The sequence below is a fragment of the Coccinella septempunctata genome, chromosome 7, assembly GCF_907165205.1.
Source record: "Coccinella septempunctata chromosome 7, icCocSept1.1, whole genome shotgun sequence".
Taxonomy (NCBI): Eukaryota; Metazoa; Arthropoda; class Insecta; order Coleoptera; family Coccinellidae; genus Coccinella; species Coccinella septempunctata.
In genome coordinates, this window is record NC_058195.1 from 1,663,384 (window position 1) to 1,684,890 (window position 21,507).

Consider the following 21,507-nt stretch of genomic DNA (forward strand, 5'->3'; position numbering starts at 1 on the left):
TCCACCGATCACAGACAGGAATAGATTGCATCGATTCGACCCATATTAAAGTTTTTAACCTCGGCTTTTTTTTATTTTTTTTTTCAAAGGCGAACCGGACCGTAAAGGTGAGTATCTCATGGTCTGCTAGTTTTCGTGATAAACGTAAATAAATTTCCCCGAATACTTAATATCATTACCTTAATCATCCATCAGACGAGGTGAATTGCACATCTCACATTCGATCAGATCCATCCTGTTCAGGTAGGTGCAAAAAGAGCAAGTCCATTTCGGCCCGTTCGAAGACGCTCCAACGCCAACAGAGATGCCGCCAGCGGCTACGCTTCCTGGCCTAAAAAACAGCATGAATTATTCAAATTCACAACTAACCAACTATAAATTCTCCCTTACCTGGAGGGTGGGGGAGAACTGGCAGCAATCAACTGTTCCACAGTGGCCCACTGTTCAGATCTAGACCATTCATTGGCCAGTTCGACATTTTTCGTCCTTATAGCTTCTAGGAGAGGACCCATGTAATCCTGCATGGGTAACATGTCCATCGTTGCAATGTAAAGAAGTAGGTGGAAGTCGCTGATGGCAGTGAAAAATTGTTCCGGGCCAAACTACAAGTAAAGAAGTTTACAAATTTAATGTTTGAAAAAAAAAAGTTAGATATCCTTTAACGAATAACTCAACTGTCACACATCTTTTACCTGTGATAGATAATTGGAAAGGGCATTGAAGTCTTGTAGTTGTGTATCAATCATGCGGTTTTCCACAGGGAAAGGCTGTTTACTTGAATCCGGATTGAAAGTGTACTGAGGAGTCACGGGAGTTGAAGCAGGTACATCTACCAACAGGTATTCAACAGGTAGCGGTCTAGCTATCCTCGATACTTCATTGCCATAAGAATCTTTCTCCTGGAAAATAAAGGTGATATCAATTTTATCGCATATAATGGCGAGAATTTACTGGAGAACTGCTCGGTTTTCACTTCGACCGCTTTTTCCAAACTATAATCGATTCATTGTGAGTTTTCATCAAGTTCGTCCATTTTGAAAATAATTTCGCGTGAAAGATACATAGAAATTGTTATTTACGAGCCACAGACGGGTGATCGAAGCATCGAAAATTGAAATATTCTGCATATCGCATACATAGAGACTATATGTCTCTATGTCTATGGTCGCATAGAAAAAACGTTCTGTGATCGAGATCGATGCTCCAATGCTTGAAAGTATTGTTTTCTGTGATCAGAAGAGCTACAGACGGATTTATGGGGGGAACAAGAGATATCTCTCGGTAATTTCCGTCGAAATCGATGCGTGAGTGATTTTCCCGCTCGCTCTACGCCACTGGCGCCGGCGATACCGTTTCCCGCGCAACCTCCCGAAAAACCCGGTCTACTGCGACGAAGTAAGCCGACGGCGAGAAGTCGAACGCGGCCGAACCGAGCCAGTCGCTTACATGATGTGGCAAAACGATGCGCGTATCGAGGCCCTCGTCTGACGACCAAAAAGACGGCAAAGGGCCCCCGCCGCGAAAAACGACGCCGAGCGTCCCCGAATTATGTAATAACACGTTGCGACTTCAACGCAGACCCGGCGACTCGTAGTAGTGAACAGTACAAAGAAAACGTAAACAAAATATAAAACGCCGCGCTCGTAGTAGTAGGCTAAGATCGACTTTCGTTTAATCGTAGAATCAACCCGACCAAAACCGATGTTATTTAAGTTATCTGTGGATCCCGAATCGATATAAAACAAGGCTGTGCTGAAAACGTCGTTCACACGGATTCATCGTACACCGCAAATTGAAAACGAAACGGTAAGGCAAGCTGTTGATCGTTGAATAAATTTTGACGTTTGTGTTCCTTTTGTCTTCCGTCCTTCTTCCCCTCTGCGACTGTGTGCGTCGCTATCGCGGCAGGCCGTGACTTTCGTGGCCGTACGGTTGGCTCGCAGGTGACGGCGACGTTGCCGCCACTCGCCGTGTTTTGATGCGGTTGTTGTTTGTTGAACGGTATGTTTTCCGATCACATTTTTTGCTTAATTGTTACGTAAAACGTGGTTAATGAATCATTATCCAGAATTTTCGTCTCTATGAAGGAACCATAGAATCCGATTCTATTTATGTCATTTCATTCATAATGATTTCCATAGATCATAGAAAAAACTAACCCTTTACATCTCTAAGGTCATCTGGTAATAAATTATGATGAAAAAATTTATATTTTTTGTGATTAAAAGAGGAATTCCAAATTGAATCTCTCTCTCGTTCAAAGGGAAGGAAACGAGATGAATTCTCTAAATATAATGCTAAAACGAACAGTGTTCGATACGAAACTCAACATTCCATACATCTCGAACTTAATTGATCATCCGATACACTCAAAATATTTACATAATTAACCAAAACAAACACGATCGATCCTTGGCAAACTGCGAGGGTCCGATACGCACTTCGACAACGTCGTCAATTAGAGGATACATAAAAATCGTGACGTCAATTATTAGACTCTGACGATAAGCCGGGCGAAAATCGTAGGTCGAATACGGAAGCGTAAATCCCGGTTTCCGGGAATAATCGCGTAGACGCGGCAACCGCGTCCCGGTGCCACTTGTCGATTCGATCTCCTTTTGAATTACCGTCCCGTTTTGGGCGCCAAGCGTTCCCGTGACGAATCTTCGAAATAACTGTCAAAACAATGCATGATTTACGGGATCGGTAGTCGTGCTCCTCTCGATTTTCCAGCTGACCAGGTGAAAATAAGGACATACATGACCTATAAAAAGCTCTGGACATTGAACCTCGAATTAATTAATTCATATTTTTTCAATTGGTCACCCCTAGAACAACATTTAAAAATTCTATGATTCCAATTAAAGGCTTCAGTTTTCTGCAGTTTGCTCTTGTAAAGGAAAAAAGTTATTAATCATCCACTCCGATTTCTTGTTCAGCGTACAACTGAGTGGACATCCGTCTAATTGACGAAAAAGCGATAGAGTCGCGAATTGGTGAAAGTCCTATTAGATTTCTCAGTCATTCGGATAGCCCAGATTTCGAAGATGCAGCTAACAATGACGTTATGTGGAGCACATACGTAAGAACTGGCGGAAGTCGATTGGTAACACTGTTCTCCGATACATCTAAACATAAATTCAGTTGCGAAACTATACGTTAATGATGAATATCCTCAGATGATTAAAATAGGCGGAAAATGTTGTTTTTCGTCATTGTAAGGTCTTGTGGAATACTTCACAAGAAATTGAGAGGTTCTTCCATATTTAATAGGCACTTACCATTGAGGTAAAACACGTTTGTACTCACTACACAATGTTTAGAATTTTTCGATGTTTATAACTCATCACGTATGATCATAGATACAGGGCTATTTTCTACATCTATGATTGGCATGGAAAGAAGAAGATTTTCAAATGCTTGATTTTTCTTACACGTTTTTCGATCGTATTACTTCACATACTATATTGAACAGTCAAATACAACTTCCAATTGAGATTTACTCGAAATTAAAAGAAGAATTTTCCATATTTTTATTGAAAACATTTTTAATTATTTCCCAATAACGTGTTTTCCGGATAATATTGAAAAGGGGATCACAGATTATTCTGGCGACATTGATTAATGCTTTGTTCTCATTATTCGACGTAGATACCAGTGTTATAATTATTTCCCGCAGAAAGCCAGAGCATTTTCAATTAACTCGTCTCCCACAGAAAATACTTAATCAGGCGTAGCACCATTGATTAACACAGGGATCCTTTGTTGACAAAAATACCGCACGAGATAAATTGAAGGTTATGATCAGACGTCACAAAAAAATGATTGTTTACTCATGTTACCATATGGAACATTTACATCGAAAATATTACTGGGTGATTTCGAGTCGCTCTCACAATATTATGGAATTTCTTCTCATCTTCGCAGATAAATCGAAACAAAAAATGGAATCACCGGAAATAGAGGAACTGACGTTGTGCGGCTACTGCAAGAAAAAGTTCAACGACACCGACCAAAGTCCCAAGCTCCTCTCGTGCAAGCACTACTTCTGCCTGCAGTGCATGAGGACGAACCTCAGCAAAGGCACCGCCGAACTGTACTGCGTCTACTGCTGGAAGAAGACGGAACTGGGAGAGCTGGGGCCCGAGAGCCTGCCCACCCACAATCCGGTCCTGTGCCTGACCAAAAACTTTTCGCAGCTCAAGCTGTTCTCGACCAACCCGACCAGCGGCGGAAGCAGCGAGAAGACCACGAAGGTAGGTTCGAAGGAGGTTTTCGGGGCAGTATCGTCAACGTCTCGTATATTTTCAGGTTATATCGGAGAACTGTCATACGCACGCCATGCCGCTCGCTCTGTGGTGCACGACCTGCGGTTCGCCAGTTTGCAGAGCGTGCGCCACGACCAGCGACCATGCCAACCACCAGATCAAATCTCAGAACGACGCCAAAGACCAGCTCATATCAGAGTTGCAGGTCGACCTGGCTTCGATGACCAAAATGCTCTCCGAAATACAGAGGTAAAGATACAAAACTACATGTGATCATATCATGCTCCCTTCAAGATGCTTGGCCCTTCCAAAACTTGTCGAAAACAATCTAAACTTCAAACAGTTGATTGCAATATCTATGCCATTCGAAATGACAGGTCAGTTTTGACAGGTGTCGATGGACATAGAAAAAAGTTACTCGCTGTCATTACCCGAAAATTCTATGTGCATCAATACCAAGATCTTAGAACTGAGAGATGCAACTTTCCCTCTCTCTGAGTTCGTGACCAAAATCTAACCTATATTTCTGCAGGCTGGCTTCCCAGCAGCGCGAATTCCTGCTGAAGGTGCTCGAGGCCTGCGTCACGCTCAAGACGCACGTCGAGGCCGATCTCACCAACAACGTGGCCCATTTCGAAGTTACCGAGACCAGGGAGAACCTGGCCAAGCTGAGACTGAACCTGTCGATGGCCGAGACGCTGACCGACGTCCACAACCTCTGCGCCAACGTCAACATGGAGAAGCAGAGGTTCCAGATGCGCTACCAAGACATGTACCTACAATGCCAGCTCGACGACCTCATACGAAACTCCACGGTAAGCGTAAAAATTGAAATCAATACTCTTTCACGCTATAAATACTTTGCTCGTCTTCCAGGTAGTCCTGGATTACCCGCTGCTCAAACAGGCGGTGGGCAACATCCACAACGGCGAGGTGGCGCTGCCCGGCAACTCCAGGATCCTAGCGCCACCCCAGCAGAATCCCATCCTCTTCCTGGCCAACTACTGCATGTCCCAGCTGTACTCCAGGCACATGCTGGCCAAGACGACGTCGAACAACGGCCTCGACTACCACAACCACAACTCGCTGCCGTCGGCGCCGGTGGTCAACTACGTCAACCAGAACCCCCTGCACCAGCACCTGGTGCTGCCGCCGCCCAACAAGAACGTCTACCAGCAGGACAACAGCATCATCATACAGAACCTGGTGCACTCGCCGCAGATGCGCAACCCCGTCAACATGTGCCCGCTGTACTACTTCAACATCGACGTGAACGGTCAGCCGTTGGGTAGGGTGGTGATAGAGGTGCGCGCCGACGTTGCGCCCAAGATGGCCAAGAACTTCGGCCTGCTGACCACCGGCGAGGCCGGTATGGGCTACAAGGGCTGCCAGATATTCCAGTGCTGGGAGGGGGAGAGCGTCATCACCGGCGACTTCGAGCTGAACAACGGACGCGGCGGTCGTTCGATATTCGAGGACTCCTATTTCCTGCCGGACGACACGAAACTGCTGGCCGTCAGGGGTACGGTCGGCATGCGCAGGACCCAGAAACGTCACGATAACATGGGCATGGTGGGATCGCAGTTTCGCATAATACTGCAGGAGATGCGCGGCTTCACCGGCATCTTCGGCCACGTGGTCGAAGGTCTGGAACTCGTCGAGAAGATCAGTACGTACGGTGACACAACAGGTAAACCCACGAAGAACATCCTCATAGCTAAATGCGGAAAGTTGTAAGCGCGTCGACTGGGGAGCTTCATCGTTTCAAATACGCGCCACTAAAATCCAAACGCCCCAAGTATATCTATGCTCCAAGTAATAACCATAACCTTGATTCGTCTATGGTGCGTGCTCAACGGAAATCACAGAACATGTCAGCCATAGACGAACTTTCATCGACAATGTCATTACGAAATTTACAAACACACTTGGATCATTTGCTTACGATGTTTCCAATCGTCAGCGCTTCGAAAAAAATAAAAACTATGGGCCGAAAACGATGAAGCTTCCCACCCCCTCCAATAAACTCCAGTACTGACATATCGGATAATCGAAAAATATATACATAAATAAAAAACGTATTTAACGCTATGGGATCTCAGGTGTTATGGCGAGCTTTTTGAACTAAAAATAAAAAAAATTATAGCGGATCTGCCAAACGTGAAACTTTCGTCGTTTTAAAATTAAGCGTATAGTATCGATGTTTTGAAACAGACCTTGTGCTTAAAAATACATTCTACGAGAGAATTTCGAAAAAAACAAAAAAAAAATGTACAAAAATATATCGATGTTCGTATGAGGATAAATTTAAATGTAGCTTATGCATAAAAGTAGTGAAATAGTATGGGGCGAGGTTGGAGAATTTGACACGCAAACAAACAAAACAAAAATTGTACATTCAAATTACCCGTCTTAGCAGTGAGAGAGATCGTATATTCCGAGAGAACCTATATTTTCTTAAAACGCGTGCAAAAAAAAATTCTATCGAAGTTAGATAAGCGATTTATCGGAACAGGTTTTATCCACTTTAGTTCAATATAATAAATATATGTAGATTGCTCTACCGCGTTGATGTACATTAAAAATGAAGTTATGTTTTTAGTTCTAGTACCGAATTCTGGGAATTGGGGTGGATACGTTAAAGCTGAGAATTATAGAGAATTTATATAGTCCCTATTTTTTCAAAAAAAGAAAGAAACCCGATACCTATTTTTTGTAAGCACATATATTTTGGGGTAGTAGATGAGAAAAGTGTAAACTTGAAATTTCACAAGGAGCTTCTTCGATTTCTCCTAGAAATTGGAAGGAAGCTCGCGTACAAAACCGTGAAATATCAAGTTACGACCTGTTAATTATAATTTTACGAGGCCCGTTTGGAACGTTACAGTGATCCAAAGTACAGTTAAGACTTTTTTTACGCTTTCAACCATAAGCTTCGCGACTATCAGTTTCTTAGACATCCATACCACGATCAGGGCATATCGGCATTTTACAGAATCCCCCAGTGGACACAGACTGAACACTAAAAGAATCCACATAAACACCCGAAGAAAACCGAATGAAACGATAGTTAGCGAGGCCACACCGTATTGTTTATCACAAACAGAAAATTAGAGCCAAAGCTTTTTGTACTACACTTTTTTATACGACCTACGTCTTAGGATGTTTATAATCTTTATTTGTAACCTATATATTTTTTTCTAAACTTTAGAATTCGCAAATCGATCGAACAGATACGTGTAATTAGATTTTTAGGATGGTAAATCGATTATTGATTAGTTGAATTTACGGTACAGCGATAATTTGTTAAACGTGTTTGAGAATTTTATTCATGTTTATCTTTTCATTATTATCTCTATTCTATGAAATAGTTTTATATTTTTATCCGGGTATATGTCTTTATTATTCGTAGAGGAATATGTGAACGAAATTCGTAGGGGAGATGAGAACGTTTAGCGCTATTCAATGTTATTTTCAATAAATAAAAAATTTATTTTAACGTTAACGGTATTTTTCTTCCGTTTACTAACTACCATATCTGATTAACTACTAATATCCTCGAAATCAGCTTCCTCTTCGATAAATAAACTATGACTCTTCTGGACCAATCGAAAGGAAATGTTCAGTTGCAAATTTTTAACATTACACACATAATCTGACATTCTATTAAATGATTAGTTCTTGTTATCTGAGTTCGAGTGATAGTTTATTTTCGCAGAACTGCATAAATAAATAAAATTTAAAAACATATCAGGTACACTTCTGAATGAGGCTGTAATCGTAGAGATTCATCTTCCAATATTTCAGTTTTTGGCGGTGAAGAGGTTAAATAAGATAATACACGTCCCGTTCAACCTCGAATAGATTCCCGACGTTGAAATAATGAATCGATGCCGAAATATCTATAGGAAACAACGAACGACGATATTTTACAAAATTTTTCAACGATCAAATTCGAGAAACATTCAGAGCCATAAGATAAGGTGTGGACATTGGTACTTAATAGAGGATTGAGAGAAAATTCGTGAGATTTAGCCTAAATGTATTAGAAGTTAATGACGTGAAACACAATTCGCCTGATCGTCTAAATGTCAGAAATAATAATCGATGTAGGAGGTTCTCGAAACAATATTGGTAGCAGGTCGACAATTTTTAATGGAAAGAACTTTTTTTGAAAGAAACAAACAATCATATTAGAGATATCAAGCATGGAATTTTCCTCTTTTGCTACCAATATCGAAGCAAGTTTCGAGAACAATATAGCCAATAGTTCTTGTACGTTAGAGATAGCTATAGAACAGAAGCATGAATATGGTGTCGAGTCAAACGATTCAAACATTCGTCCGGCTTGTTTGCGACATGAAACGATATGTCCGATGAAGGTCTACAATGAACCTATCGAAAAAATTCGATTCGAGACGCGATACCATGTTCTTGCCGATTTCTAAACGTTCAACAGAATAATACAGAATTATTGAACGAAAAGAAATTCTACCCTTTTAAAGCGAAATATATGTAGCCAGTGTTTGTGCCTTGTTACCTGACTAAATATTTGTGATAACTAAGTACCTACCACTTCAGGTTAGTTTTCAAAATATATAACTTTCCGCAACTGTGAAACCTCTTTCATTTCATCATACATTTTCTCTGTGTTGAAAATATCCCTTACTCATATGTCTAAATTGTGAATTATCGATTTGTACCAATCTATCTATGATCAGAGAAATCTGAATTGGAAATTCACCAAATACATACATAAAAAACATAAAAAGAATTGTCTAGAAAGTTGAAAACGTCAGAAAGATGCAGAAACCGAGCTAGAAAGAGAGTTGAATCGAAGCACTTCAATCAAGATCAGCCATAATTTTGACAATCACTCGAAAAGGTACTATGTTTTTTTCAGAAGCTGACCACTTCTGGATCCAGTTAGGCTTTTAGCAAACACAAATCCGAATGTTTCATAATAGATGATAACGAGTCATTTTATGACAAAAAAACGATTGAGAAATTCCGAAAATACATGCATAAAGTGAATTTCAAAGCACCTACCTTATAATAAACATCCGGGACGTATTGCTTATCAGACGATTCCCTAACGTATCCCAATTCCGGACAATCCTTAGTGGGTAGAAGGCAATTATCACGCACCAGGGCCATACACTGATTGGATACCTGATATCCTTCCATTATCACCTGATTATTTTTATCACCTACAAGAAAAACCCCGAATCAATACTATCGCTCCTGATCACATCGATTCAAACCTACCAGTGACGCACACGGTCACAAACTTCGACCCGAAATATCCAGTGGAAGAATATCTACAGGGATTCGGATATTTATTCTGGTAAAAACCGGCCATGATGCATTCTTGGGCGGACAAGAAATGACTGTCGATGTTCCTGGTGTGCTTCACCGTTCCCGTCTGGACGTCTAAAGGTACTAGATCGGTGAATATCCATCCCACCCTTCTCAGGCCCAGAGAGTCCGCTATCTGATCCACCAACTCCTCTTTCTGATCATTCACTAGCCGCACTGAATCACGGCTGCTCTCCTGAGGAGGCTCATAAATTGCTACAACGTTTGCTCTTATACCTTGAAAAAAATTCGGAAAATTCACGAACTATCCTTTCAAATATCTGCATTTCATCAAAACCTCAGTGAAGTTTCACACTCAATTAATTTCTAGATTAATCCATCAATACCAAAAGTTTAAACAATTAAATTTCAAGAAAACTGAATTTGCTACTAGCGCCACCAAGTGAAAAATTCCAGACCATAGAATTGCAATGAAAGAAACTGTCACAGAAAAAAAATTATTTATAAACTTATGGAATGAAGATATTTCCTAATTAAAACACTTACCTAGAGGCACATCTGCGTGAATTTCATAATTACCATAGAGGATACCAACTCTCTGAAGGCCAGTAGTTCTCCAGTAGTACAAGAATTTTTCTACTAGGTTGGTATTCTCAAATGTCAAATTGTCAACATGTCTATAAACCTAAAAATAAGTCATTGTCTAAATCGAACATTCTCAACCAAATAAAAACTGTAAAAAAAAAATCCCTTCAACCTACCTGGCGATTCAAGGTGATAGCACTAGGCTGGCACTTTGAACATATACCCTTAGGCCATGGGGGGTGATCCTTACAACCGTTCTTAATCCTACACGAGATATCTTCGAGAGCCAAAAATTTACCCCTATCGACGCCGCTCGTTAATTTTCGGATGTAAGAATGGAAAGACAAATGCTTAATTTTTTGTTCCTTCAGCAAACCTTCATCATAGGGCTCTAAAGGCGAACAATGGACGCAAGCCGCGTTGCTATTGTGACGACACAGTTTTTCGTCTCGTTTTCTCTTGATTTTTCCATCTATCTTGCTCAACTGTACATCGACATCGTCTTCTTGAATGTTACTCAGAGACTTGCTCGAACTAGCTGCACTGCCAGGTCTGACGGAAGAAGTGGAGGTAGCGGATGTCTGAGGCACTACTGGTTCCCCAGACTCGTTGCTGTTATTCTGAAATAAACAAGATTTCGTCAAATTGTACTAGAGATTTGAACAACCTGGGTCATTCAATCGAATACTTACAGAACTAGTGGAAAATAAAAGGGCTCCATTTATAGGAACTAAATAAATCATATCTCCATGCCGAAGTCCGTGATATCTCACAGTACTGCTCTTACTACTTGTTATTTCATGTTTCTGATTCCGTTCTTTGTACAAAGCAAAAGCGAAACTGTTCAGGTCGAATACATCATGCACTTTCTCATATAAATTAGAGGTAGTATCGCTCCCAGACACCTCCACCCTTTTAGTTCCTTCTGGAGATTGAATTCTTAGCAGCTGAAAATTATATAAATAAAATCAACTTGTCATCATCAGATGTTGAGGTTAGGAAAACATTATAATATTCAGTTTCAATATTGAGTTGATATGTAGTGAAAGTAAGGTATCGAGATGATTTACCATGATTTTGTCTCTTGACATTTCAGTATTTTCTCTTAAAATAATACAATATTCATGAATAGATTTCAGGACAAAACCAAAGTTTATTTGTCATAATTTTCATGTTCGCCAACCTTGACTTTGTTTGACAAATCACAGAACTTCACTTGGACGTTATTTTACTAAGAAGCGGTCTCCAAATATTTTATAATCTTTGCAGCTCTATTTACTTATGTTTGTCTTACAATATCAGTCCTTTTTTTATTTCCACCAATCATTATTCTTACATTCGGATTTTATTATTTAAGAGGATTGGAATTTAATGAAAAGCGAACGCAAGTGCACATTTGGTGAATTTTATTAAAAAATCCATAACCACAACAAATAACGTCGTAATCTTACATTTCTTTCTCATATTTTTATTTTCAAATATGTAAGAACTGTTAAGTTCTTACAAATTCAAATTCTTGTGTTCCGCGAACCATCGAATTCTATTCTTATATCACAATCTTCAGGATAAATTTGATAAATATTTAACTCCATTTCAAATTAAGATTTTAAAAAATTGTAAATATGCTCCACGACACTTTCTGGGTTATTGAGATGTAGATGGTGGGTTCCTTCTACCCTAACTCTCGTCAACTGTGCGTTCTCGTCGATGGCCTTTAGAACTTGGTCGTATAATACTGGGTCAAAAGGATATCCTGGTATCGCCCTGATATTCAACACTTTGCACCTAGTTCTTGAAGCATACTCTAATACTTGGTCCCTTGTGAAAGATGCTAGGAGTGAAAATTTCAACCGAGGATCTCGGGTTAGCCTATAACAATTTGGTTTTTCTTCGTCTGGCACCATGCCCCTCCTGAGCATAATCTCCGCGGATTTCCGAGTCAGGGAACCTTTATGAGCTTCAAAAACCAAATCAACCATTTCGTCATAGTCATATCTAGGTTGTTTCTTCGGATCGTAGTTTTCATATTTAAAAATAGTATCAATGGCCTTCGCTTGCAAATTTTTCAGTATTTCCACGTGAAAAACAGTGGGCGAGGCTATATCTATTGAAATATATCTGTCTACTTCTTCCTCATAAATGGCGGCATATAGGAACGAGATGGCCCCTCCAAGAGAATGACCCATGAGAGTAATTTTTGTCCAGTTGAAAGTCTTGACTATTCGCCTGATGAAATGAACTCCATCCCAAAATAAGTAATAGAACTGGCCAGGTGACAAATGAGAAGAGAATCCATGTCCGGGTAGATCAATACAAAACACAGAAAATCCTCGATCTCTCAACATGGGAGCAAGGGTATCGAAAGTACCACTGTTATCTTGCCAACCATGTAAAGCTAATATTGGCTGCCTTAATTTGGGTCCCCACCATTTTCCTTCGAAATAACAATCATAACATTACCAATGAGCCAAATTATGGGATATGAGAAAGTACATTGATATTTGGTGCATATATGTCCAAAACCATAACCTCATTTATTCCAAATAAAAGAAGCCACAGATTACAGGTATCTTGTATCTATGAAAGAAGCGCATCCGCCATTTCTCTTACTAAAAAATGAATCCAGCTAAATTTCAAAACAAGTTTGAAAAATCTACTGATGAATAAGGAAAGCACGATGAATTTGTTTACTCCAATGAATTGGAACACTGGCAAATCAAGCTTCAGAATTAATAGCAGTAAATATCCAATGTACAGTTACTTTCAACCAAAGATTGATATTGAAACCAAATTTGGAATACTAATGAACCAGTTCATTGAAAAGTTTTGTGCTCCTTTATGATAAACAGATGAATAATCAAGAGGTTATTGGCCCAATTTAATGCTGAAGTGAATAACTCACCACTAATATGGCCCCATGGAACTGGGATTTTTACTTCTTCAAAACTAGAATCAGAAACAGGCCTAGTTTTAGCTAAAAAAAAACACAAATTCAAAGCTGTATTAATCTTAATTTATAAGAACCAAACCTTGTTCTTGACCATTGGCTAGTGTGGTAGAGGCCATTGCTCCCTAAAAAAGTCTAATGTGTGCAAATAGATATTTCACAAATATGTAGGAAATCGCCAAACAGATAGAGAGATAGTGATGTACTTGCTGTGCTCTTTATCAAGTTAATGTGTTGATAAGACAGCAGGAAAAACGATGGAAATACATTAATGTAAAAGTTGCAATGAAGTTGAGCTAATAACAAAATTTTATTTAGATAAGGATTAACCGTGAAATCATTTAACTATTCCAAATTATATACTCACCATAGAACACTTCGAAAAGAACCAACAGGACTCACAAAGTCCAATGCATTAAATCTCAGAATAATTCATTACCCAGAAAAGTCTTGGCATAAAACAATTGTCAACAATTCCATGAATTAAACATTTCTCCCATTTGAATGTTCTACGAGTAAAAAAAGTTCTTCACACTTTTAAAAACTCTAACTGCATTATTGTTAGGTTTGTTTGGAAAGCCCGAATCTGACAGACGAAAAAACTTACATCACGATTTCGTCACATGTTTCAGCCAAATTCGCGAACGGGTCATTTTTGTATCTCTTTTTATCTTCAAAAAGAAGGAGAGAGAAACAGAGGTCGCGCGGTTTAAAATTAATAAATTCGTTCAAGGATGAAATAATTATTTGTTGACCTTTAGAAATAATCATTTTCTAAACATTTGACAAGTCGCTCATATCCTGTTGAAATACAGGAGTCTGTAAAAAAAATTGGAAAATGACTTCTCCTTTTTATGACGTGCGTGAGCATTTTTATTGATCGTGAATATTATTTTTTCGAAACCGAATGAAGACAAATTTTTGAATCTGGGTGTCGCCACCTGGTAGTGGATGGATGTGGCTACAAGATAATCTTTATTCATTTTTGCTGTTTAACGATATCGCCAATTATTTACGTGGGAGGCGCTCGTGGACATGCGTCGAGAGGATCAGCTGTTCAATGATACAAAATGGTGATGGTGTAAACGAAGTTCGTAGTGTTTAGAGCTAGTAGCAAGGTCGTTCTTTGTGTTAAAGTTTGAGAATTTTTGCGCAATACTACAGTAATTTTCACTGTAGTGCTATAATCTTTGATAAATCTAGTGTTAAATTGAGAATCATTACGCCTAACCAATGAGTAGCCAAGCTTCTTCCAATCCCTCTGATGATCAACCTGAACAAAAGAGGTTTTATGTGAATTTCAATCAGGACAATACGTGAGTTAATTTTTGCGTTCTTTCACCTGAGTTTGTCACCAAAACAAGTGATTTTTCATCAACTATTTTGATGCTTCCTTTTTTGGATGTCTACTTTCGAAATTCAATCTTCCAAACAAAGGAAATCGTGTTCAATTTGAACTGTTTATATTCTTAAAATTGTTTCCGATTGATTTAAAAAACCTTAGATACGAACTACCGAAAGAATTTCGGGTGTACTATTACGTTGTTTATTAAATGTGAAATTAATAAAAAATATCAACAAGTATGTTGACAAATATGATACCCCTACCATGATGAATCGTGAGTGTACGACACAATCGACAGACGTAAACAAACTTGGCGAATCTAGTCGTGTGACCTCAGATTTACGTTATTTTTCGGGTGATAGTCAAGGTAGTCGCGAAAAATTTCACGAGGTCAATTTACAAAAATTTTGTTTAAAAAGAAAAGATGCGTTTTTCTTATATGGATACAATTTATTGGCTTCTCACTTTTGTTGTGTGTAATTCCTAACGCCTAACTTCTGCCGAGTCTTTGTCTAGAACAGAATCTAAATATTTATTTTGCAAGCACCTATTGTTAGTGAAATGGATCCGTTACGTTTGCAAAAAATTCTATGTCGAAGATAATGAAGGTCAAGCTTTCTTTTATGAACAAAAACTAGGTAACTTTTGTGGCGGTCTGAACCTTTATTAGACCAGGTATTGAGTTATTTTTGAGGTACTAGGGTGGATAAATGGTCAGCTGTGTCCTTCTCAAAACTACCTGATTTTCGAAAATATTCGACCCCTGAATGAATGTTCTCTCAAAGCGTCAAATTTCACACAAGGATTCATTTTTTCCATGGTCCTCCTTTCGTCTATTTCAAATGGAAGGTAGAAAATTAATTAACGGTCGAGTCCAAAATCCCAAACTTGTATTGCATTACAGATTTCAGATATCTGCAGATTTGCACAGAACGGTACCAAAAAAAAATTAACAGATATGAATATGAACTGAACAGTTACTTACCTAACTATTACTGTAAAAGTCCGAAGAACCATCTCGAAAGTCACTTTTCAAACAACACACTATAATCAAAATCGTTAAACTCCCTTCTTTTCATTCGGGGTTGAAAAAGGGCATAATCCAGAACGATAACTTGGCCGTTTATATTGAAACCATAGACTTATAATACATAATAATGAAGTTTAATCACATATGTATAATAATTCTATGATCGAAAACTACAGAGTACATAATAACTTGAAGCTACTCAATATGTTCATAGAGTATTATCAGCCTTCTAATTGACATATTTAACGGAATTTAAAACATATACAGAGTGATCCTGGTAAACTTTGTCCCGTTTCAGATCTCTGTGTATCGGAGACAAGAACGATTGGAAGATTTTGGACATCAACGATGGGGAAGACGTACGTCCTAGTTACAAGGGGGCGACGGAAGAGGTTTACATTATCGAGAAACTGTTCGCCAGCAGCCTGGTAGCTGTGGTGACGGTGGACGCCCCTCGCATGCTGAAGGTGCGCCATTACAAGAGGGGCACGGAAATTTGCAACTACACCTATGCCAGTTCGATCCTCAACGTTAAAATGAACAGGTAAACAGAGAGAGCTGAGATTTTTCGCTTAGTCCAACTCGGTAAAGTGAAGGCATATTTTAAGATGCCTTAACTGAAAATGTTTTGCACCACAGAAACATCTATCCAACCTAGGTATCGTAAATGTTTGGCAACGGTGCTAAATTTATGACAGAAGAAGAATCTTAACCTAACATTTAACTTGCAAGTTAAACATATTAAGTTTGTCTGTACTAATAATTTAATCAATTTTCGCAATGATTAATGTTGGTATGTTCGGTTTTCAAGAAAAAATTGATAGGGAAACCTTTTTCTGTGCACAACCTACCGATTTTCAATTTCTCAGGCAGAGGCTGTGCGTGGTGCTGCGAGACAGCTGTCACATCCACGACATCCACACGATGACTGTGTTGCACACGATCGGGGAAACGCCCCCAAACAACAACGGTCTCTGTGATCTTAGCTGGGGCGACCCCAAGAGCCATCTATTGGCTTATCCCAGCTCGATAACGGCTGGTTACGTTCAGATCTTCGACACCAGTCATCTGGTAAGATTTGTCCCAGAATTGGTACGTTATTTTCTTCTTTTACAGCATCCCCCCGATAAAACAGTAGAAGATGGTCTCGACTATTAACCCCAGTATTCGACATGGTGAGGTAGAATCGCACAGGGCCAGTTCAGGCTTGAATTTGATACAATTTTTGAGATCAAGACGCCCAATAGACAGTCAGTGAATTTTAACCTCAAAAAACTAAAATGTCATCTGTCATTGTCAATTGATACCTGTCTGTGAACCAATAAATCTCCCTTTCTATGTTGGGACTGCTCAAAATTTTGGAGACTAGCTGTTGAATCCTTCAGCCTGGCGCCTGTGCGACTTGTCATTATTACTTTGTATTTAACATTAACTCAATTGATTCCATTTTAGGTCCAACGAGGTGCTCATTCCGAATCTTCATTTCAATTTAAATCATTCCAGTTTCATAACCGCTCATTTGGTTTCCTTCATTAGTTAATTGAACCTATTTAAACTTTACCGTTGTAAATGCAAGGTGTCTTCAAAGATGAGGATGTAGATCTCATGTTTCAACGGAAGTAGGTCAAATGAACCTTTTCTGTTCTCCTTACTGTACCAAATAAAGCCATCAGCACAATGTAGCAATTTTTCGCTGAATGACTTCTACATTCTATTGCATAATCTTTGAAAAACGCCTTGAATTTCAATGTGACGTTCAACGATTTTTCATGCACATTGAGGTATACCCGATATTTTCATTTTCACATTATTCAACGAATTTTCTTTGGATTTAGGCGGAATCTAGTAGAACCCCCCACCCACAAAAAAACGGCATTATTTTTCCATTTGAATGTAAGATAAATATGGTCCTTTTAAACCCCGTTAAAATTTTTTTCATCAGTACCCAAAGAACACAAATCTAGACTACGATAGGAAAAATTAATGTCTGTTTCTTCATCCCATTTATGGCTCGAAGCATGTAGGATTAGGTAGGAGTTTTTTATTTTTTTTATTTCGTAGATAGGTTAGGTAGGAGTTTTTTTATTTAGTAGTTAGGTTTATCGTTTAGTTCAATCTAGTTTTTTTTTAAATTCATATCATAAGAATGTTACGATCTATGTAGATGGAATGTTATTAGTTGAATTATTTTAGTTTTGGTTCGTTATTTTCATAAGGTCTTGAATATTTAATAAGGTCCGTTTAAACTTGTCGAATCCGTTGATAATCAGTTTTGTTGAAACTTTCAAATATCGTAGGTGGCAAGAATAACGATCAAGGCTCACGAGAGCCCCCTGGTGGCTATGACGTTCAACCCCGAAGGAACCCTATTGGCGACAGCTTCCGTTAAAGGGACCCTTATTCGCATCCATAATGTGATGGACGGCACTAGGGTGGTAGCCTTCAGGAGGGGACTTTCCCGGTGCGTCAACATCCACAGCTTGAGGTTCAGCACATGTGGCAGATACGTCGGTGCCAGCAGCAACACCGAGACCGTACACATCTATAAACTGCCGGAAAAGATAGTCAAGGCGTAAGGAAAATGCTTCAAATTCTTCGCTACAAGAACCATTCATAGAAAAAGATATTTATAGTTAGTCTATGTGCCGGTTGATGGACTTCTGTGCCCCGCTATGGTTTGTGTTTGACGGCAAGCACAGAACATGTCGGTCATAGACTTAACATAGCACCACAGACGTTGCACGAATCTTTAAATTCTTGCCAGAAGTTGAAGATTTTGCGTCTTCTCTAAAAATTCCCGGTACTCTTTGACGGGTGCGTTTCCGTTTCAGAGCTACCGCCGGAACGTGGACGTCGTATTTCTCCTACTACCTCCCTACCAGGTTAGCTGACAGTTTGGATACGGAAAGAGACTTCGCCACTACGCATCTCCCAGTTTCAGACATGAAAAAAGTTATCGGGATCAAGGAGTAAGTAAAGATCTAGGAGAGTAGGGAATGTTATGATAACCTCAAAACTAGAATGACATTTGACGTATGACTTTTTGTGTTTTAAATAGGGTCGGCGGTTATCTACGTTTGTTGGTAGCCACAGAAGACGGCTTCCTGTTCATTTATAACATAGATAAGGAGACCGGCATGGTGAGCCTGTCCAAAAAGATCAACCTCATCAACGATTCCCAACACCAAACGCCCAGTACATCTGATGGATCGTCTAATTTATCGACCTGTACAGGTCCCACTGAAGGTAGGATATGTATTAGTTATTTCGACATCTTCGTAATTTATTGGTGCATTATCTTGTGATTCTGAAGCTTGGCCCAAGGATTGAGCGACATTTCAGGCAAATTCGGTGATGAAGTTACAGCTCAGTCCCAACGCTAAGCGTCAGATTCAAATTTGGAGCAAATTGAAATATTCTTAAAAGTTATCACGAATAATGCAAGGTCTTGGTGATCGGTAATATTTATTTTTCAGGCATGAAGTTTGACGTTTTAGATTCACTCCTGTTGCATGAGTTTATTCATCAGGGGGGTTTTTTGCGCAATGAGAATGTAGAAAGATTGTTAACTTACCGATTCAATAAAAGTAGTATTTTCTTGAGACATCCGATTGCAACGTTTGGGCTTAGCTACTGCTACTAACTTGGTTGAGGTTGCTGTAGATCGCTATTTTTGCCTCGATTTCATTTATAGAGCCTTTTCAATGTACTCTGAAAGGATCGACAAGGTAGTTATACTGACCTTACGTCAAGTGAATCTAAAATGTTCTCGACTGCGTTTAAAGATGGATCGTTGAAATCTGCACGGGCGTTTCGCAAAGAACGACTGAAAGGTGTTTAAAATAAACTGAATCTTTTGTATTTGTGATTGAACCTACTGATTCTTTGCAAAATACCCGTCGCTCATTATCTTGAACCGTATTTTTATTTTGTTGTTTTCCGAGCAAGGCCCTACACTACTAGGTAGCTATGCAGGCATCGTCAAGGGCAACCCGCCAGGTCAAATGTCAGGTACAGTCAGTAAAACTACTACAGAACCCCTCTCATTAACATCCCGTCACCACTCATCATTCCAGCTATCATCTGGTTGAGGTTCTGTCTGTTCTGTCTTACCTGCTTACTGTATTAAACTAATATAGGCCAAATTTTACGAAAGATTCAAAATGAGGCAAAGAAGTTATTGAATAAGCAGTTTTCATTTGTACATTTTATGCTTAGGGTCGAAAAACCTTTGTTCATCTCATATTTTCTCTAAGGCGTTAGTATTGCCACCGGTTACTTCATTCTGTCATTAGATCATTCAATTTTTATCAATCTAGATGACTAGGAAAGTATCACTTGGTATATTTTGTAATATTGTATTTAGTCTTTGGAAGTTGTAATTTCCTTATTAGATGCCGAGCTATTGTATTTTCTACATGAAACGTGAAAAGACTGGAATATTCCTCTATTAACTATGAAAATTTCACTTTGCTTCTCATATTGCAGGCAGTGTTCTTCTTTTATGGTATTTCTTGCATGATTTATTATCATCCGACTGAATGTTGTGAGATTACGATGCAAGAACAATGTCAAGGTATGGTTAAAACCACCAGTACCTCTTTGATGTTTAGCCGCTTCCACAATAGAAGCGGCTAGCTAAACATCAAAGGAACATAATAACGTATTAGCACTTCTATACGTTTTTCAAGTGACTTATCCCTACGGATCATCCGAACTACCGAATCAGCTCTCTAATCTCGCACCATTCGATAACGACGCTTCATTCACCCATCACACTCACCGATAACTGGTTTCAGCTCCGGAATTTAGAATTCCTGATTCTTTCCACAGAATCCGACAAGATGAGGGTAGTCCTGGAGGCTACCGCAGTTCCCCCAAAAGACATCCATCTGAACTACGAACAGGAATATCCTCCCCTCGCGCAGGACTGAGGCCCGATCCTGCAGGTGCGCCACCGCGATCGCCATATTGACTTTGAAGCGATGTGCGCGACAGTTATCTTGATACACGCGGCGGTGAGGCTGGTCGAGGATTTTGTGTTCTATGTCTTTGATTTCGACGGTCTGTCGTGAATAAATTTCTTGTACCAGTCTCCTTTTAGGTTTTTATATGGTCGGATGACAGATGGCGCGAGTAACGCACGTCAAAATGGTTGACGTTTGACGTATTATGATTTCGCATTGACTTCTTGTTGTCTCCATTTTTTTTTGTAGGGATTCGGATGAAGGAATTCATATTATTTCTTCGACGTCCCAGAAAATATTGTTCCCTAGATTATGTGTCATAGAGGTCACATACATACAAAATGTTTGAAGTATGGGTACTCTCATTACAGCGAATTGGTAGGTACATAGCCATATGTACATGAAAAACTACTTTTTTTCTTTTGATTATTTTGCAAGGTTCCAATAGGTATATTCACCTATTGATGACAATACTCGCGTCATATGTCCCAATTGAAACATTGTTTAGTTCAATTTATCTCAGATTCATAGTTTTAAAACGAAATGACAAAAATCAAAAATAGATAATTTCTTTCATATATATTTGATATAGTAATCGCAAAAAATTTGTTTGACAGTTGTTCAAAAACAACGCGAATAATATAAAAAAAAGAAATAATTTTTATATATCGAACAAAAAAAAAAGATTTTTTCCAATTGATCATATCAAATATTCCGTAGGTAATAGAACTAGAATAGTTTATTTTTGGTACAAAAGAGTTGAGATTGAAGAAAACTAACGCCTGGCAGCAGGCAACATTTTATATTTGTTTGATCTTTTGCTAGTCGGTCGCTAAATTGATGAGTTTTTTAACTTTTTCTTTTATTAATTTTCTTTTCATAATTTATTCCGTAGTTGATTGATAGGTTGATGTATAATATAAATCTTTTATTGAAATTCAAGGAATTCATTCTTGCGTTTTCTGGCCATTCAGTTAACCCAATAATGAAATAAAAATTTTTAAGTTGGGATGTGTAGGTCTCTGTTATAGCCATGTACATAAAAA

General features: G+C 39.0%; 4 protein-coding genes across 8 annotated transcripts in view; 2 read left to right on the top strand and 2 right to left on the bottom strand.

Moving 5' to 3' along the window:
• Positions 1 to 19,395, bottom strand: part of LOC123316876 (nuclear protein localization protein 4 homolog) — a 61,614-nt gene extending 42,219 nt beyond the window's left edge. The window contains exons 1-9 of one of the 3 annotated variants that reach the window (XM_044903146.1): positions 19,069 to 19,395; positions 10,865 to 11,119; positions 10,349 to 10,792; positions 10,134 to 10,272; positions 9,537 to 9,863; positions 9,318 to 9,478; positions 693 to 899; positions 391 to 602; positions 180 to 331 (exon numbers count right to left, since the gene is read on the bottom strand). In XM_044903146.1, the coding sequence (XP_044759081.1) occupies positions 181 to 331; positions 391 to 602; positions 693 to 899; positions 9,318 to 9,478; positions 9,537 to 9,863; positions 10,134 to 10,272; positions 10,349 to 10,792; positions 10,865 to 11,119; positions 19,069 to 19,101 (1,929 nt within the window). In that variant the 5' untranslated portion in view covers positions 19,102 to 19,395 and the 3' untranslated portion in view covers position 180. Of the gene's footprint in view, positions 1 to 179; positions 332 to 390; positions 603 to 692; positions 900 to 9,317; positions 9,479 to 9,536; positions 9,864 to 10,133; positions 10,273 to 10,348; positions 10,793 to 10,864; positions 11,120 to 11,242; positions 11,394 to 19,068 lie in introns of those variants that run through there. The other 2 variants (XM_044903145.1, XM_044903147.1) reach the window with 2 other exon arrangements.
• Positions 1,255 to 7,773, top strand: LOC123316878. The gene is made up of 5 exons (XM_044903148.1): positions 1,255 to 1,806; positions 3,928 to 4,256; positions 4,312 to 4,517; positions 4,801 to 5,083; positions 5,145 to 7,773. The coding sequence occupies exons 2-5, from the start codon at positions 3,945 to 3,947 to the stop codon at positions 6,003 to 6,005; spliced, it is 1,662 nt and encodes a 553-aa protein (XP_044759083.1). The 5' UTR covers positions 1,255 to 1,806; positions 3,928 to 3,944; the 3' UTR covers positions 6,006 to 7,773.
• Positions 11,558 to 13,807, bottom strand: LOC123316886 (probable serine hydrolase). The gene is made up of 4 exons (XM_044903161.1): positions 13,487 to 13,807; positions 13,202 to 13,244; positions 13,075 to 13,146; positions 11,558 to 12,606 (listed from the first exon to the last, which is right to left on the bottom strand). The coding sequence occupies exons 1-4, from the start codon at positions 13,487 to 13,489 to the stop codon at positions 11,771 to 11,773; spliced, it is 954 nt and encodes a 317-aa protein (XP_044759096.1). The 5' UTR covers positions 13,490 to 13,807; the 3' UTR covers positions 11,558 to 11,770.
• On the top strand, positions 13,982 to 21,125 carry LOC123316882 (WD repeat domain phosphoinositide-interacting protein 2-like). 3 transcript variants are annotated; one of them, XM_044903155.1, is made up of 8 exons: positions 13,982 to 14,435; positions 15,793 to 16,038; positions 16,364 to 16,565; positions 17,792 to 18,066; positions 18,326 to 18,463; positions 18,553 to 18,740; positions 19,443 to 19,505; positions 20,328 to 21,125. In XM_044903155.1, the coding sequence occupies exons 1-8, from the start codon at positions 14,353 to 14,355 to the stop codon at positions 20,426 to 20,428; spliced, it is 1,296 nt and encodes a 431-aa protein (XP_044759090.1). In that variant the 5' UTR covers positions 13,982 to 14,352; the 3' UTR covers positions 20,429 to 21,125. The 3 variants fall into 3 exon arrangements, with proteins under 3 accessions (XP_044759090.1, XP_044759089.1, XP_044759091.1); XM_044903154.1 differs by lacking the exon at positions 19,443 to 19,505 and having other exon boundaries at positions 13,983 to 14,435; positions 20,294 to 21,125; XM_044903156.1 differs by lacking the exon at positions 19,443 to 19,505 and having other exon boundaries at positions 13,991 to 14,435.
• Positions 21,126 to 21,507: the final 382 nt, after the last annotated feature.